Source organism: Diachasma alloeum, unplaced genomic scaffold (assembly GCF_001412515.2).
Source record: "Diachasma alloeum isolate Michigan unplaced genomic scaffold, Dall2.0 Dall_scaffold_00209, whole genome shotgun sequence".
Lineage (NCBI taxonomy): Eukaryota > Metazoa > Arthropoda > Insecta > Hymenoptera > Braconidae > Diachasma > Diachasma alloeum.
Window position 1 is genome coordinate 417,544 of NW_021680374.1, and position 18,907 is coordinate 436,450.

An 18,907-nucleotide genomic window follows, 5' to 3' on the forward strand; every position below is an offset into this window, starting at 1 on the left:
CCCGCGCCGAACCTGAATGCTCTTCAATTACTGAAGGAAAAAAAACCGACAAAATCGTGTAATCATGACAAATTAATAAATGACTTACGCCTCAGTAGGTGGTGGTGAATAAAAAGTCGAATGATAATTGGAAATATCCACAGACTTGGCGGGCACAAGCATATCCCCAGGTAGCCTCTCCATGCTTCCTCAGAATCCTCTTTAAATAAATAACTTGAAAAAAAAATCGTCCCTCATCTACACTATATCCATGATGTCAAGAGTGCACCGGCCACTTGAGTGTGTCATTACACATTCCACCACTGTAATGCACTCTGCTCCGATACGAAAAACTCGACAACTGAGTCGCGTAACGAGAGGCTGAATGTATTTCTCCCCCTCTAAAATCCAGTGAAAGTATCAGATCACAATATCTACACTCTTTGTCATCCCTCTCGATGTTTTTATCCCTTCGTTTCGTAAAAGCTTAACTTGCGCTCCAAAATGATTACGAATGCCGCTTCCTGTGACCGGCGAACACTATCGATCCCTCTCGTCTCCACTTCTCTCCCCCTTTTTAAGAGCTCGAGAGGCGTCGCTGGAGCTTGCGCTTGCGTATTACTGCACACAGGGGGGAACAAAACTAAACGCATTTACAAAGCCGCAAAAATAAATAATCAACAATTAAAAAAAAACAATCGGGTGAATGGTTGTTCATTTAAATTGGTGAAATGATTCAGACGTTTTGCCATGTACTCGAGGCGTCCCGAGGAATTTAAAAGACGAAGGGAATAGGGAAGAAGGGAGGAAAGAGAATTGGACGAGTGTGACGAGTGGTTTCGAGGCTCGCTCGTTTGAAACTAAGGGTACGGGAGAGAAAAGAGGAGAACAGAGGCGGCTATGCTCAATTCTCGGGGCTCCCGAGAGAACAGATACATGTGCAGATGGTGTGTGTGTGAGAGCACGAGGGTCCGGACGCAGGGAGGGGGCCCACCGCGTGGGGAATCGCGAGCGAGAACGGCGAAAAGGGAGTGAGCGAGGGGGAGAGAGAGAGGGAGAAGCCTTTGGTGGGCCGAAGGCTCACGAAAATGCCCGATTTTATGGAGGGATGTTGGCGAGTCCGCGCAACGTGGCGGCCATTAAACCAGAACCGGAGGGAAATGCACCCCTTGTGGGATCAATGTGAACGCCATGTGCTGGGGTGAGCCCCCGGAAAGCAAGTTGCGACGTGAAATTACGGTCATTGTTTGAGATGAACAATTTAAAATTTCGGAGTTTTTGGAGGCTCGGGGGGTGGATATTGTTTTTTATGTGGCTTTGTATTTGCTCGCTCTTCAATAACGTCTAAGGAAAGGTTGCTTCGAATGGTTCTGAAGTTTGCATATTTATATATTTTTTATGACATAGGTGCCCAGAATCACGCGATTCTAACCTCGCTTCGCTCGGTAAAATCGCGGATTCTGGGCCGCCCTATGACATAAAATAGTATACGAAACTCGTGCGTAATGGTGTTTTTTGACTCGTGGGATTGTAACTCGCCTTCGGCTCGTTTTACAACTTCCCACGAGCCAAAAAATTACGCACTTGTTCCGTAATATACTATTAATTGACTACTTGCTATGTACCATTACCATCTCCAATCACTCAAAACAAACTTTTTTTAGGTGTCAGAAAATAACAAGCAAAAAGACGAAATCGAAAAAAAATTATTTTCTTGTTATGTATTCAAAATAACAAAAAATGGATACGTAGTTTCATTCTTAGGAGTCTAAGTAACACTTAAAAAAAGGAAACTTTGAAGCGGATGGAAACTGCGGCCCGGGGAAGATATTTAAAATGAAAACTCGGAAAATAAGATTGTACCATGAAAAATGGGGCCAAATGGGTTGAATCCTGTAGGTTTCCTACTTTTTTGGATCTCCCACCTTATATCAAAAGTCGCTCGATAGGTCCTCTTAACTACCACACAATTCCAAGTATTAAGGGGTTTCCCGTTTAAAGAGAATTGAAAACAGTACATGTTTCAGTTATTTCCACCGTCCGGAGCCAGTTTATATACGTCAGCAATACTAACGATGAAGGCAGATCAAATTAACCCTAGTCTGGTCACCCTACGCGACCTAACGACTTTGGTCACGTCCGCGGGGAAGTGTCGCCGGGTTATTTAGGCCCGAACGTTGCCAAATTCACTCTACACTGCCCGGGCGCGTTTAGCGAATTTCCGGCAACGTCGCGTAACAGGCACTTTTATTCAACATGGGAAAAAATAATTCCTCTGTGAGAAAAAAATTGTTTTCTTCAGGAATTTCAAGAATTATGTTGTTCTGAAACTACTCTAATTTTTTAGATACTTTAATTGGAAAAGTCAAATTTTTTTGAATTTTTCCGATCAGCCATTCAATGGCAATTCAAGAAAAACGACGGGCTGCGGCGTTTCCCTCATATGGTGACCAATCTAGGGTTAATATCATCCGTAGAATTCTAACTGGACGGAAAAGTAATTCAGTAGACTCTTGTTTTATTATATAATCGCATTTCCCCTCATATTATTTTTAGTCGCTCGAGCACTTCTCCTACTCCATTATATTACCTACGGGGCCCGAAACGTAAACACTCTAGCGCTTTCGGTGAAAATTTCTTTGAGGAGTTATTGTCGTGAGTGCGTGGTGGGGGCAGGAAAATACAGCCCCATACTTAGAATTGCCTTCCCCTATTCCCCCATGCTTGCGACTATAACGAGAGTCTACTGTATATCCATTCAGCTCTGGAAATATTACGTCAAAGATACTGACAGGTTAAGGTATATCCCCAGATAATACCACCCAAAAGTTAGTCCCTATGGATTTCCGGAAAAAATTCGAAATGACTTAAGGATGTACACACTCTTTCGGCCAAAATTCACGTTTTTTTTCATTTTTCTGGCAAATTATTGATCGTATTGACGCGAAATAATATACCGTTTTTGCGTTTTATCATTATTGACTGACTCACGAAGTTTCATGGTAGTGCAATCATTTTCCTGCATTTTTTCTAAAGTTTTGTGAATTTCCGAAGTTTTAGAAAAAACGCAGGAAAATGATTGCACTACCATGAAACTCGTGAGTCAGTTAATAATGATAAAACGCAAAAACACGGTATATTTTTTCACGTCAATCCGATCAACAATTTACCAGAAAAATTCAAAAAACGCGAAAAGGATGTAATAGATCCTTAATTTATTGCATTCTCATCAGTTACTAAGTTTTTCAATCCTCATCGACACCTTAATAACAGACAAGTGTATCTACATAACGTAAATTCTATGAGTTCGATATGTGAATACGCTTATCTGTTATTAAGGTATCGATATGTTTCTAATGAAGGCAACAATAAATGTTTAAATCAAATAAGAAATTATTCGTTAATCAATTGTTTGAATCAAATAAGAAATCATTTCACGAAATTTCCATTTTTTTAGAGTTGAATATCTCCTGTAAAATTTTACAAAAAATTCACGGTATTCGGAACTCATCAATCTACCACGGATTCGTTTTTTAAAAACATCGTAAGACCCGTTTTCTGATAAGATGGAAAAGTCGAGTTTGGGAGACCCATAACCCCTGTTTGGCCTAGAAACCCACATTTCATTATTTATTATCTCCTAAACTGTGTAATACAGCTAGTTTGAATTTTTTTCAATAGCCGGGGAAGACCATAACCATTATCTATGAAAAACATGGGGACAAGCGAATGCAAAACCTGTTTTCTAGGAATATACCTTAAGTCCGTCTCAAATATAAGTGGCAGATATTGTAATTGCCATATTTTCACGGATCTTATCCTTCTCGTAATTGAATTAAAAATATTTCGATTGCAATGAATTTTGCTCTCAAATGAAGTAAATTTCCAATTGATATTCTTGAAAATCATGTGTTGCCCTTGAGGGTGATAGGAACTGGCTCATGGTCAGTGGCAATAACTGCGACACTGACGGATTGTTGTTATCTTTTGAACAATCGTCATTGAAATTATTTGAAGTTCTCTCTTTTCAAATGATTCTTAGGGTGAGGAAGCTCCAACCTATCTTTTTCAAGGTTTCGAGGTCTCTTTCAGGACATAAAGGAATTTATGCTCGTTATTTTCTCACTATCGGTAATTCGTACAGACGTACCAAATACTTTTCCCTCCGAAATTCTGAACTTGTCAATTTTTTTTGGTCTCCTGGAGCGCAGGAAGGAAGCAAGGAGAGTTCACTGAATTTTTTGCTCCCAGGTTTTCGGAACTTGTAAGAGGCATAGCAAGAGAAACGTTTTGTGCCGTAACTAACGTAACTTCTGGTCATTTTCAGTGAAGTCGGTGAATAGTTTTTTTTTTCTCTTCCCCTGTGCTAAATTTCGTATTTTTTTTATGATTGTGAGGGCAGACGGTCCACTGGAATTTCTTTTTCAATGTTTCAAGGTTTTTCTTTTAGCAGAAATAAAGGTTTATGGTTGGTAATTCGTAACTTCCGGTTTATGCTTTAAATAATTTGTTCCTCTCGCACTTCGAGGTATTTAATTCCGGTTAGTATTCTGAAGCGCAGGAAGGGAATGAAAAGAGTTCACTGGATGCTTTATTTCAGCTTTTTAGCGCTCTTTATGAGAGACAAGAGAGTATACTCTCATTACTTCGTAATTTCTGGTAATTCTCATGCTTTAAATACTGCATTTTCGGCTATTTTAAGTCCGTAAACTTTTTATACTTCTGAAACAAGGGAGGGGCACGAAGACTTCCCAGGGAATGTTTTTCAGAGTCGTAAGGCTTCTTTGAAGGGAGCGCTATTGTAATACTTCACAACTTCAAATTCTTATTCTTTGAACAGTTTTTCTTTGTGGTGTTTCGAGTTGTCTCACTTTTTTGTCGCTATGAGAGAAGAAGAGGAATACAAAAAAAGATCACTGAATTTATTTTTATTAAGGTTCCACTGCCTCTCTGAAAGTGGAGACAACACAGTTAGCTATTATGAATTTAGGAGTTTTGATTACTCTTATCATTTAAGGATGTTTATTCAAAGTCGCAAATACTTAAAAAAAAAGATTTTTTTAAACTGAGAGTTGAAGATATTCCTTTCACTTTGATACAAATTCCAATCCGCCAACCAATGTTCATTATTTAGAAATAAAATCAACAAAATGCACCAAATGCATGCGCTAACATGCGTTTATATGGAATAGAATCATTCAAATATTTCCTCTTTTTGCCCGGGTACGCCAGAGTTTTCTCTGGTCATTGGATTCAGTATGATTTTACACATTGCCTTCTATTTTTATTTCTATTGCTTCCGAATGGAAGCATTGTTTTTCGTCGATTTTTCGATTTTCTTATTTTGATTGCAAATGGTCTAGAATGTTATGAAACGTGAAGAAATTATGTTTTTAGAGTCAGGTCTGTATGTATGTGCAGATTTGGGTGTTTGATGATTAATTTTTAGAAAATTCAACATAAATACGGTGAAATTTTTAGATAAAAATTTGAAATTTTGGCTCATGGTAGCTATGAGCGAGCTCTACTTTGGTGTGTTGTTTTAGCCCAATCGGTCCAGTAGTTCCTGAGATATAACAACTTGTTTAAATTTCGTTTTTCGTTTTTACGAACAATATTTTTCATCACAATGTGGCGGAAATTGGACTTTTAGGCACGCGGAGCGTACCGAGAAGTTCACTTTTCGTCACAGCGTGATGAAAAATACATTTTTCCCTGTGTTGAATATCCTTATAACGAAACATATAAAAGTTAACAGGGTTTTCATTATTAATATTCCAAATCCGGGGACAGGGAAAGTTCATTTTTTTTAATTTTGAATTATTCGTCATTCTTATACTTGAATCATTAAGCTCTCTCGTGTCTCGGTTGCTCTAACCTTGTTTAGTAGTTTTCAGCGGAAGAGGGCCATAAAAAAAGTCCATTGGATTTTTTTTAAGGTTCCAAGGCCATTTTTATGACGCTGAAAAAGCTTACCCTATGTGAGTGTTATTCCATTGTTATTCTGTGATTTCTAATACTCATTCGTGAATTATAATTTTTCTTCCTTTGTTATTTCGAGTCTTTTAAATTTGTTCTGGCTTCTCGATACGGGATTGGACGTGTGAGTTCACTGATTTTATTTCTCCGTAAACCTCAACCTGTTTTCGTGTCTGAACGAGTTTCTGTTATTTTCTGTTATTATTCCCCAACTTCTGGATAATTCTTATTCATATGTAATTTTTTTCTCTATTATTTCCAGCCTTTTATTTTTTCAATCTTCTGCAGAAGAAGAGGGACCAAGACGTTTTTTTTCAAGGTATTAGGGATTTTTTATTCGACGTGTGAGAGAAGTTTACTCTGTTGTTACTGGGGAGATGGAAAGAGAAGAAATAAAAGAAAAACAAAAAGGAAAAAAAATTGAGTTTCGCCTGTTCTCTCATTCTCAACTCCTTTACTCGGCTCCGCGACCTCGTCCACACTGCTTCTGCCAGGGTTTTATTTATAATCCCAGCAAACAAGCGGTGAACTGCATCCACGAATAGTTCCGCCACGCATACTCAATGCACCTCGAGGTATTGAAGTTTAAATGGCGATGAGTAAGTTTGAATGTTCTCTTCTTTCGATTTCGCTCCTTTGTCTAAAAGGGACAATCACGAAGAGATTGTGTGTGCAACCGTCGCAGGTCACTGGATTTTCGAATGAGACGCTTGGGTGAATTCAGTAGTGAAGTTATTAAGACATGGGAGATGACTTGCATGATTGATGGCATAGGATTATTGCAGAAGTATCTTAGGAGCCAGTAGGCTTGCAGAAAATTGTCAAAAGATCTTTTCTGCTCAGAATTGAATGTACCACAAAAAATTTCCTCTGGAGAATTACTGAAAACCTCTCGGTTATGGAGATGTTTGCGAAATAATCTGCGAATTGATTCTGTCTGAACTTTGAAATTTGCCGAAGACTAGGGGAGAGTCAGGCAAAATGGAACGTTTTGAGATCTTCTCTAATTGTCAATATTTTCACTTACAAATGAAGATATTAACAATTGGAAAAGATTTCAATACGTCTCATTTTGCTCGACCCTCCCCTACTTTCCAAGTACTATCGGAACTAATAGGTTCGAAGGAAAATGTCTTCTGAAAAGTACGTGTAAACATTTCCGTACTGAAGATATTTGCAAAATATTGTGCAAATTGATTCGCGTCGCAACTTTAGATTCCGGAGAGAAAAAAAAGTTTTAGTTTCGTTAGATTTATATCTCTAATTTTTCACGGCCCGTAGTTTTAGATTTTAACGAGTGAGGAATCCTGAAATCAAGTGATTTATGACCAGATTTCCGTTACATAATCCTGAAAATTAGATGGAAATCCAGAAAATTAGGAGTTTTGTCTCCTGGATTTATTTGAATGATAAAGTCTTCTCAGTGTGAAGGGCGATATCTAAGCGTCGAACTCACTAATTCTAATTAGGATCATGAATCCCCAAGAATTAGTAATAAATTAAAAACTAAAACTAAAACTATTTTTTGTGTAAACAAACTACTCTCTGAACATATTCGAAGCTAGTAGTTTTTATGCCACTCATGCCTGAAACCGGCTGGATTACACACTCGACGCTTCGCGTCTCGTGTCTAATTCAGCCGGTTTCAGGCTTCGTGACATAAAATTTTGTTCAGTACTTGTTGGGAAATTTCGTCCTTAACGTGTGTGGTTACATCACTCGCCTTCGGCTCATGCTGTAAACCCCACACACGTGAAAGACGATATTGCCCCACATGTACTGAAATATACTATTTCTTGCTGATCACGTATATTTGTTCTTTTTTCACTTTCTTCCATTGAAATTAGATCATAGAACATTTGAATAAGGGAACAAGGGAACATTTGAACAGGGAGCATATTGATATTTTTTCATCATTAAAAAAAAATCAGTTTTTAAATTTTTCAGAAAAATAAAAAATCGTTTTCTTTTATTTTCTTGCTGATCATCTCTCCCTGCATTTTTCTCATTTCCTCTCAATGAAATCAGATCATGAAAACGAAAAGTTTCATTTTCATGATCTAATTTCATTGAGAGGAATTATTATATTACACTGATATTATTTAACATAAATATCTCTTCATTTGAAAATGAGAAAACCGTTTCCACAATTTGTATACTAAAATTGGAATAGAATCCAATAAATTTAGTTTAATCTAACCGCAAAGAAAAATTGAAAAGAAAACAATAAAATAAATTAATATAATATAATATAATTTGGCGCTTCACGCCTGTTCGCTAGTATACCTTAAGAACACTAGAATTTTTCTAACGAATTTCTATCCGCGTACCAGCTACTTAAATAACCCCCTCATGCACTTGATTCAAATGAATCCTTTTCTGTTTGTAGTATTATATATTTATCCATTCAAATCAATCAATAAAATGACGAATGACCTAATCAATTCAATTTCTGTAAAGCTTTCCATAAAATTGCTGAAAACTTCGAACAACAAATCCTCAAATAATTAAATGCCCAACCCGACAGAGGGAATTCCCACTATTTTGTCCCATCGCAGTCTAAACAAAATTTTTTCACTGTCCTCCTTCCCCTCCTATCCCGCCAGTTTTTTCCCTCCCAATACAGTGGGACCATTGAGAAGCCCGTCGGTTTCTCAGAACGGTCGCGAAATCTCTCACACAGCCCCGCAAATCCCACTGTATGCGTAAGGGGCGACTGGCTCGGTATCCACAGAATTCCTGCATGCCATTATACTCAACCAACACACTCTCTCATATTCGATCTGTTCTTGTTTTGTTCAACGTCCGAAGACATTAGGAATGTCTCCATAGTTACAAGATTTTTCTGATGTCTGCAGACGCTGAATGAGGGTTGAAAGAGATTTGTCAAGTCTACGAACACAGTAATAATTTCAGGACACACAGAGAAAAAGGTCTACAGTTTTTAGAGATTTTTTTTTAATTATCCATAACTCAGAAACAAATTGATCAATTGAGCTCAGTTTAGGCTCGTCCCAAAGGGAAAGAATTGTTCTTTGTATTGAAAAAAAATATTATTAAATTTTATCAACATTTCAACCCCTCATTAATATTTTAAAAAAAGTCAGAAGTGTCCGTTTTACCCCAACCTCCCCTATATATACTATACATGTATGTTTTTTATACTGTAATTTTTTTAACTGTAAAAAAATATAGGATGGTATAAATGTATATAGTAAATAATCCATGCCTAAAAATAAAAAATAACGTAAAAAACAAAAGAGAAACGAAGAAGATGAAAAGGATTATGACGATTCTGAATAAATTATTCAACAATTAAATTCTCATTGTGAAAAACTTTGTTCGAACCATTCATTTTTCCTGCATTATCATTGAGATAAAAATTAATGAAACTGAGAACCGCTAAGGTTTTACTAATTGGCACCCGTGGAAAATAATACGCGCGCGAACCGCGCGCCCTATTCTAGTCCTTGAAATTTCGGTGAAAATTTCTATTATAAAAAATCTCTATCGTTCGTATTGATAAAAATTCCCATAAAGTAAACTGAAAATTTCAGCTAAAAGTTTTCAACAGTACAATATCTGCTTAATCATCTGATTGTTTACCACGACTCATTTTTCCCTGATCCATCAAAATACATATTTACTGAAAAATTGTTTAATCAAGTAATGAAGTCTCTTGACATTTTTTCCCAGATGATTTCTCCCCGAAGGGAATGAATGCTGAACCTTGTGTAATCTATATTTGATTCTGTTCTCCCATTCGCTTCTTTTCTATCCCCGTTCGGTCTTCTCCTGGCGATTCATCAGAATTGAGGAGCGACAGGCGATTCAATGATCCCCCGACCACATAATACAAGCCCCCAAAGAGGAGAGAAGAGGTGGGAAGGAAACGACAAACGAAGAGGCAACGAAGAGTACCAAGAGATCGTTTGCCATCCGGCGTGAGGAATGAACTGTTGGAGAGAAGCTCCATTCGAGAGATGACCCTGTTTGCCTGGAGCAACCCATAAAACTATGGGCAGCTGGTCTCTAATACCCATCACCATATCACACATTACGGTTCCTCGCATTCGTTTGGCTCGTGTCACCCGCGTCCCTCTGTTATACTCCCTACCATATCTCCCTGTTTTCTCTGGTGTGTTGCTATGCGGCGATTCCTGACGTCACCGCGTCTCTATCTGAGGCCCAAAGGGGCAATTTAATATTGATAAAGTGTTCATCTAACGCTTTATTTTGAGTTGACCACCGGTCACGTCGATTCAATTTCATGTTTAGTCACTTATGTTTTACGAATGTTCCTGAGATTTTTTTCTACCTTGTTAGATGGAAATTTGTGTTTCTGACCAGCATGTAATAAGATTGCTTAAATCGTGAATTTTGAATGCTCAGAACGATATCCGAACCAAGGGTCTCTCTACAACCTTCACTAAACTTCCTCCTTCCGCGGATTTTCACGGAATAATCATTTAATCGTATGCTAGACCCATCTCTATTTGAATTAGTGAAAACATTCAATGGATCTGAAAAGGAAAGAAGGTCTTCTCAAAATGGCATGTTTATTGAATAAGCCAATTATATTCCCATGAATCTCCAGAAAAATGGAAATTTCGAAGCTCTTGATTTGCACTGAAAAAATAAATTTTTCGTCACCAGGCCCGATAAACCGCAATTTTAACCTCGCTTCGCTCGGTTAAATCGCGGTTTCGGACCTAATGACAAAAAATATTGTTCGACACACGGCCGTGGGAACTTTTCTACCTCATGCGATTACAGAACTCGCCTTCGGTTCGTCCTGTAACCTCATATTCGACAGAAAAGTTCCTCACGGCCTACTGTCGAAATGTACTATTTCATCACGCTGTGCGAAAACGTAACTTTTTAGGACAGGCGTGCATAAAACGTCCCTTTTCCACACATTGCGATGAAAAATTATGATTTATGATTAAACAAGTAACTTTGTACTTCCAACTAACAACTAATATCAGTATAAAACGCGAAAAGTGAAAACATTCAAAAATTGATTTCCATTCGGTGCGAAAATTCTCCATTTAGAGGTTAAACACAGAGATTTTGACCGAGTCGGATTTTAAAGGAAGTTTAATATTTGATCGGTGCAAAAATGCACAGAACAACAATTGTTTAAATGTTTGACATGGTGGAAAGTAGGAATTCCAATTTTTTCAGATTTTTTCTCAACAACGTTTCGGCGTAAAAAATAAAAATCGAGACAGAACGACGCTCGTGCCATGACGCGACCGATCGAGGGTTAAACTTCTCCCTTCCGCCGATATTTATGGAAGCATCACTGAATTCATACATTCTATACCCATTGTTTGCTCCTTGAATTTGTGAAAAAAACTACAATCAATCGAAAAACCAAGAAAGTTCTTCTAAAAATGGAATGCGCCCTCAATAAATCGATTTGTTTCCCATAAATCACCAGAAAAATGGTAAATTTAACGTTCTTGACTCATCTTGAAAATTTTCCTACGCTCTCCACAAATCCATTCGACATGTCCTTTTAACTCGACCCCCCGTTGCGTCCATTCCATGTGATGTTTAGTCACTTCTATTTTACCAATGTTTCTGAGATTTTTCTTGTACTCTGAGGGTGAGAAGTCTTTGTTACTCTCATTAATCAACGGTCCTCGAGGCCAGCATGTAATAAGATAGCTTGGGTCATGGATTTTTGGATATTTTGTTACCAATGGGGATTTTTTAGGATGCAAAGACTACGGGTAAAGGGATAGGTGGCACGCTACCCTTATGGTGGAAATCGAGAGCACGGCGATATTTTATATGGAGAGAGTCACTGGATATTGTTGAGAAGGTGGTTTCAGGGGCTTTTGGAGATTTCAGTAGGTATTTGTGGAAAATTCTATAGAAAAGAGGTGAAACTTGATGGTTGTATGGCATTACACAATTATGGGGGTAATGAAAGGCTCCAAGTGAAGTTGTGAAAAGATTGTCCTGTAGGAAATTAAATTTCTAGAGGAATTTAATATCAAGATGATATACCCAGCCTGTGTAATTATGAATCTGTCTCGGTAATCAGTGGCGGCACAAGTAATGGCAAAATATATTTTATGGGAAGAATTTTTCAGCTTCAATAAATGAGCTAAAATCGCTCATTTCAAAAATAAATGTATGTTAAGAAAATAGTGCGACTCATGACTCAACATCTGTGTAAGAATACCAACGGAGACATTTCTTACCGGAAATGTTCTCAGTGTTGTACCCAGCGTGGGGGGTAGTAATAATTATAGTAGGGTCGAGACTTGCCCTCACACTGGGGAAAAAAATTACTTTTGCCAAGGAATCATTTTCTTGGGAGAAGAATTTATTTTTTTAGGAGCTTATTTCTCTAGGCCAGTCATTCCCAGGTGGTCCATGTCCATTTCCAAATATTACAATTATGTTGAATAATGAGATGATTATCCTACATATGACCTTGAATGAACACGCTTCATTATTTTTCAATTTTTTCAACTTCGAGGTTTTCTAACGTATAATAATTTGAAATAATTTTAAAGGTTAATAATTGTCAATGGAGTTCATTCAAGGTCATATGTAATATAATCATTCCATAATTGAACATAATTGTAATATTTAGAGATGGACTTGGACTCCTTGATAATGACTGGCCTGGAGAAATACGCTCCGCAAAAAATAAATTCTTCTCCCAAGAAAATGATTCCTTAGCAAAAGTAATTTTTTTTCTCAGTGCATGGAAAAAACATATATCCCGACATATATCTCAGTATATTTCACTTATATTTCGGCCAAAAATGTCATATGCCAGATATATCCTACATATAAATAAGAACATATATCTGCAATATATCTCAGATATATTTTCGGCCAAAAATGTGGTATGCTAAATATAAGTGTGCTAGATATAAGTGCTGCATATATTTCATTCCCATAAGGGTGAAGGGATAAGTCCCAACAATAGTTTATTGGCATTTAAATATGAGAGTTTATTACTCACTCATAATAACTGTGTCGTCTGCCTGATTACAAAGAGTTTACAACAAGGAATTGACTTAAATTTTTATCACTTTTTTAACGTATATAAATTTTGAACAAAAATATTGTAGAATTTAATAGGAAAATTTTTAATGAAGAGCTTAACTTTAATTTTTTTTTATTTTAAGCCTTAAGTGTCTTGAGTTTATAAACGCATCAAGAGGCAATCGCGAATTTCAATCTGTTATTTTAGAGATACTTCCTATGTTCATAGGACCATTTTCTATTCACATGGTAACCATTTCTATGGACATGGCATTCCTATGTAATATAATAAGCATTACCGTGGCACATGCTAACGATTACTATTTAGGGACAGTTGAAAACTCGTTTACTATGTTACCATAGCAATCTCTTCTATGGTAACGCGGAGAGAAAAAATCAATAAAAATTACAAGAAAAAAACGTAAAAATGACGTTTCGAAATGTAATCGGCGAGCGAAGTAAAATTCAATAAAAAGCGTGAGTCGGAACTGAAATTGTACGAATCGCCACGTAAATTCTGCGATTTGTTCCGTAAAAGTTGACCCCCCGTCTGATGACTCATTGCTGTGGGGACAACAAGTCGTTCCGTAATTTTTCCCCAACGATTGAGAAATTTTATGGAACGAAACGTAGAAATAACTCACCAGCTTCATAAAAATTGTTGAGCGTTCAAGAATTTTTTATTTTGGAGGCATAATAAGTCGGCGAGTTTCTGTAAAATTTTACTTCTTCGGGAAAAATTACGTAACAATTTCGTGATTTGATCGGTGATGAACCTGAGAATTCACTGAACGTTTCCGATTTCTTGCCTTCCATTCCTATAAAAATTGCCGGAAAACGATTCTCCATGGCGGATTACGTGAATTGTTCCGTAATTTTTGCTGAATATTTCTCTCCGTGCATGATGATGTTTACTATTTAATTCTCTCCGTATATGGGTTATGTAGAATGGGTGAGTAGAAAAATAACGGGAAACTGAACTGCAAGTTTTCTATGCAGGTCTGATCTGGGCATACCCGAACGGTCTCCAAAATAATAAATCGCTTGTTTATGTTTCGTCATATTGTCACTACAATCGAGTTAAATCGAGTCACGTTGATAATGGTGCATGTCTCTATACTATACGACAAGAATGCAATTGATCAAATTTGGGGCATAACATCTGCTTTAGATTGAATTTTCTGACATTTTCTTCCAACATTCCTTTCTATGATACTGAATAAATAACAAGTATTCCACATCACGACGTAAGATCCTGGGATTATGCCATTAATAATTTGTCGTTTCATGAAAAATTATCAAAAGACATTCGGCATGGTGGATTTGTTTGGCTTCAAAAAAGGTTCCCAGACATTCTCTCTCAAAATCAATTGAACGAATCGCAAAGAATGAAAAATTCCTATAATTTGAATACAAAACCCCACGAAACTTCTTCAAATAAAATTGAATAAAAATTCGTAAGACCAACGGAGAGACCAAATGTCTTCCTCACGTCACGTCATCACGAGGTCGCGCGTCCTCAGCAGCTGTTGCGTGCACGCGCTCCCGCCTTTTACCACCCCTGTCTACGATTTTTCCAAGGATCCCCCGTCTTTCCCCTTATTACGAATTTTTGGGGTGGATGGCCGCCGGATGTGCATACACTAGGGTGAGAGACAGACGCGAGGAATTGAAAGGAGATGTGACGAGCTAAAGGAGGTGGAGGAGAAGTGAAAAGAAGACACACCGGTGGGTTTCTTCGCGTGCCACGTGTCTTGCCACCTGTCTCGGATAGCGTACAATTCGATTCAAGAGACTGGAGAAAATGTTAAAACCAAGGAGCAGATAAAGGTAGTTTTAGGCTGTTGAGGAGGCCAATGGGCTGCGGAACCCGAGTGGAAATTTCACTCAGTTAGCTTGGATCTACATTAGTTTTAGGTTCCATACTGGTCAGAATTTATTGATTAGTCTTTCGGATCAGGATCTGATGAGATTCTGAATGGAGTATCTGTATCCATTGTGGCGGAATGAATTGTGATCCTATTCTGATCAGTCAAATCTCGACTAGATCCGTATCGGATCCGGTGCTGTTCAGGAAGATCGAATCATAGAATTTTGACCAGGCATGGACCCAAACAAGCGTTACACTTCTGATCCAAAATTGATCAAAATCAGTTTTTACTGGTCAGTCTCTTGTTCTATCCTAATTTGAATTTTCACTCGGGAAGGTGAAGGTGATGAGAACTATATGTTGGAGAACTCTCAGTTCATTTCATTCGCCAGGGGGAATGGAAGAAGAATAATATTTTGAATTGGGCCGAATATTTTGATGGATGTGTATAGTCTTATCGATTTATTTAAAGAGACGAAGGGTGTTTACTTTGTCATCTGTAAGTTGCCGACTTTTCGGGGGTTTTAAGTGAATTTCAGGAAATTCTAAATTTGTATTCATTGACTCATTTTAGAAGATTCACCGGATTTTAGAATTGGGGATTATTTACGTGGAATCGGGGGAATCACTTGGAGATTCGATATTTTTCTCCTCGAGGAAGAATTGAGATTTTTCATTTTGCCGTTTGATTGTGGGTAATTAAAGCAGAGACCGAGGTGAAATCTCAAAGTCTACACTGAGAAAAAAACAGCCGAATTCTCAAACAAGTCTTACTTGTGCCAAAAAAATCGTTTGTTAAAAATTATCAAAAGAGGATTTTTTGCGCCAAATATGCGAAGCGTGTGCTGAGTTTGAAAATTTCCTATTGCAAAAATTGATTTAGTTTTAAACAAAAAATGGTATTCTCTATGCAAGCAAGAAATATAATTTCTAGCATTTCTTCGTTATTTGATGCTCCCGTACATATTTTACTCCCGGCAAATACTCGTTTATGAAACGAGGGATAGTATAGTTTATCGTTGCGGCTATTCCATAATCATAAACAAAAAATGAATTCTTAAATTAAATAATAATAATGATATGGCAACAATCTTGTAACTTAAGGACAAGATATTTCTTGATAAACTTTCCTCTGTAAAAGATATTTTTATCCTGAAAAGGCACGACACGGAGAAAATTATTTGGTGAATTTCAACAATTAGTTGTTGAAATTTGGGAATATCTGTGAAATTTTCACAGAAATACGGGGAAAAATTCACGTTTTCCCCAATAAAATTTCTAGTGCCCGCACCGGAATTTTTTCCTGGCCGTCACTTTGCGCCTCTTTTCCCGTGCTAGCACTAGAATTTTTCTAAAAAATTTCTCTCCGTGTAGGTGAGGGTAGGGCAAAACGAACCACTGATAGAAAATTGATAATTGTTAAATTTTTTCATAGTTTTTGCTTTCGAATGGAAGGAAAAACAAAAATTCAAAATCATTTGTGGTTTGAGGTGATTAGCAAATCTGATCAAATTGCGGTTCAACGATACTTCTTGTCTATAAAACCTCTGTGACGGTTATGATCCTGAAACTCAATTTTAATTCAACACATTCAGTGTTCCTGATTTGAAGGAAAGAAAAGAAAACGAAAATTACCAATTTTTTGTCAGTGGTTCTTTGCGCCCTAGGGGCCCGTTTTGCCCTGCGTTCCGCTTTGCCCTATCCTCCCCTATATGAATAATATAATTTTGTCAATGACTGAAAGGAAAATTCTCCAGCCTCTAATGTTTCCGATTACATTTCAAGTTCGTCAAGAATTCCATACAGAGCATTTTGCGAACTTCAGAATGAATGGGTTCACAGGAGAGTGGGGCAAAATAGACTATTGTCGTAGGTCAATGGTTTATTGAATTTTCAATTAAATGGGATTTTGTTCTTTCATGGGAAATACAAGTCTTTCCTTTTGTGATGAACCTGGTTTGAGTTCGATTGACCAATTTGTTTCTGATGTATGAATATTGAAAAAAAAGTCAAAAGACTCCATTTTGCCCCACGAGCCGTATATTCTCCACGAAAAAAAAGGTTTCTTGATAAACTTATTTTGATGTAAACCCTTCCCTTTAGAGCCCAAGGTTGAAAAAATTAATATGGAACCTGTGTAGTGCGTCCCATCAGAAATATCTCGGAAACTTGTAGCTTCCGTACTGAATAGCAATATTTTTCTAGGGAATCATTTTTATTTTCAAAGAAGGTTTCTCAAGAATTTCCCTAACCCTCTCTCTCCCACTGATATTTACGTAATAATCTGTCGAATGTTCTAGATGTATCAACAGTTCCTCAAATTCCTATCGAACTTGACTGGATCAAAAAATCGAGAGAAGTTTATGTGCTTCATAAGTATCAAAAAGATAAAAAACGTTTATTACCTCAATTGATATTTCATGGAAAAAATTCTCATGGATGGATGTGAATTCATACACGCTCATCTTTACCAAATCATTATCACTTCAATTACGGGAGAGTGAGGCAAAATGAAATAGTGGAGCAAAATGAAACAGTCAAAAAAACGACTGTTTGAGGCAATTCAAGCAAAAAAAATTTTTTTTTATTAAATATTTTTTGTTGTTAATTGTTTTTTATTCTTGACAGTACTGATGAGAATAATAATTTTTCATTCTACTGAATGGAAAATTATTATTTTTATAAGTACTTCAAGAATAAAAGAATCTTAATAAAAAAAAATTTTTTTTCGCTTGAATTGCGTCAAACAGTTGTTTTTCTTGACATTTTATTAACAATTTTTAGTAAAAATTTTAGACTAAAAAAATTAATTTTTTGAGTAATTAACGAATTAACAAAAACGTTTTCTCTTATAAACCCCGTCGAACTGAAGATCATTTTATGTATAACGTCTCATTTTAAAGGGTTTTTCATTTTCTCTAAGCTTGCTGAAGGACGATATGATAGCTTGAAAACCCGTAGAGATATTGGGGCCAATTTGGAAGAAAATTTTTTTTGGACAAAAACTAGCAATTGTCATAAAATCATAACTCTCTCAATTATCCATATTTTTCAATTCTGCTTTTTTCAAAAATTTTGTCTAATCGCCATTTTTTCAGAAAACAATTGAGACGAAAATTCCCGACATCGACTTCTTTGTCCTGCTGACTTGGCGTGGATCTGCTCACATAAGAAATTTCCTAATGAGACTTCATTCATTTTTAATCAACATAAACTCTATTTGCGCAAAAAGAAAAAGATATGAATCCAAAGAATCATCGATATTATTCTGTAAATATCTTGAGAAAAATCGGCTTCACATTTTCCGCGAAAACGAGTCTAAAAATTTTTTTTCAAACCGTTTCGATTCTTAACATCTTTAGAGAACAGTCCATTTCTCATTTCTCGCCACAATAGTCGTTGAATCAATCAAATTAATTGACCAGTGATAGAGTCACCAAATAACTCTAAAGCAATTTCATTAAGAGCTCAAAAAAATGATAGAACTCAATTCATTCATTGACCTCTCCCCGAGAGAATCTATTCAGAACAGAACGAGCAAAAAAAGAATTCTGCAAGCAAAAAAATCATTGCTCTTTGTCCCATTCACTCATTTCTCTTTTTTTGTATTTACCACCGCATGTTTACACGGATCATGCACTAGTCACTACAGGAGTCGACGAGAATGTAAACAAAGGAAGTTTCTCCCGCGCTTTTGATTCATGGAGGCCCCGGAATATGTATTCTCCATTTTTACCTTGACTTCTGCTTCTTCGTATTCTTCCTCGTTTTTCGCAGCTTCCTCCGTTTCACTGGCTTTCCATCTCCAGTTTTATCATTCAGCAACCAATGAGTAAAATATTCCATGGCAATAGTCCTAATTATCACTGACGGTGTCGAGAATAACATGAATTGACTATTGCATTCTGAAGAGTTATTTCTAGAGAAATTAATCGAACTGATGACTAGCACTGACTCGACTTAATAGCTACCTTATTCCTCGAAATAAATCAATATTTATTGTGAATTCATCACGAATCACGTGTTTACTCTGGAGGTCGGAGGGAAATGATGACAGGAGTG

General features: G+C 36.8%; 1 protein-coding gene across 3 annotated transcripts in view; it reads right to left on the minus strand.

Annotated features, from left to right (window-relative positions):
* Positions 1–18,891, minus strand: part of LOC107036490 (myb protein) — a 58,896-nt gene extending 40,005 nt beyond the window's left edge. For 2 of the 3 annotated variants that reach the window (XM_015254482.1, XM_015254480.1), the window contains exon 1: positions 18,582–18,891. In XM_015254482.1, the coding sequence (XP_015109968.1) occupies positions 18,582–18,733 (152 nt within the window). In that variant the 5' untranslated portion in view covers positions 18,734–18,891. Of the gene's footprint in view, positions 1–88; positions 818–18,581 lie in introns of those variants that run through there. The other variant, XM_015254481.1, reaches the window with a different exon arrangement.
* Between the last annotated feature and the right edge of the window lie 16 nt (positions 18,892–18,907).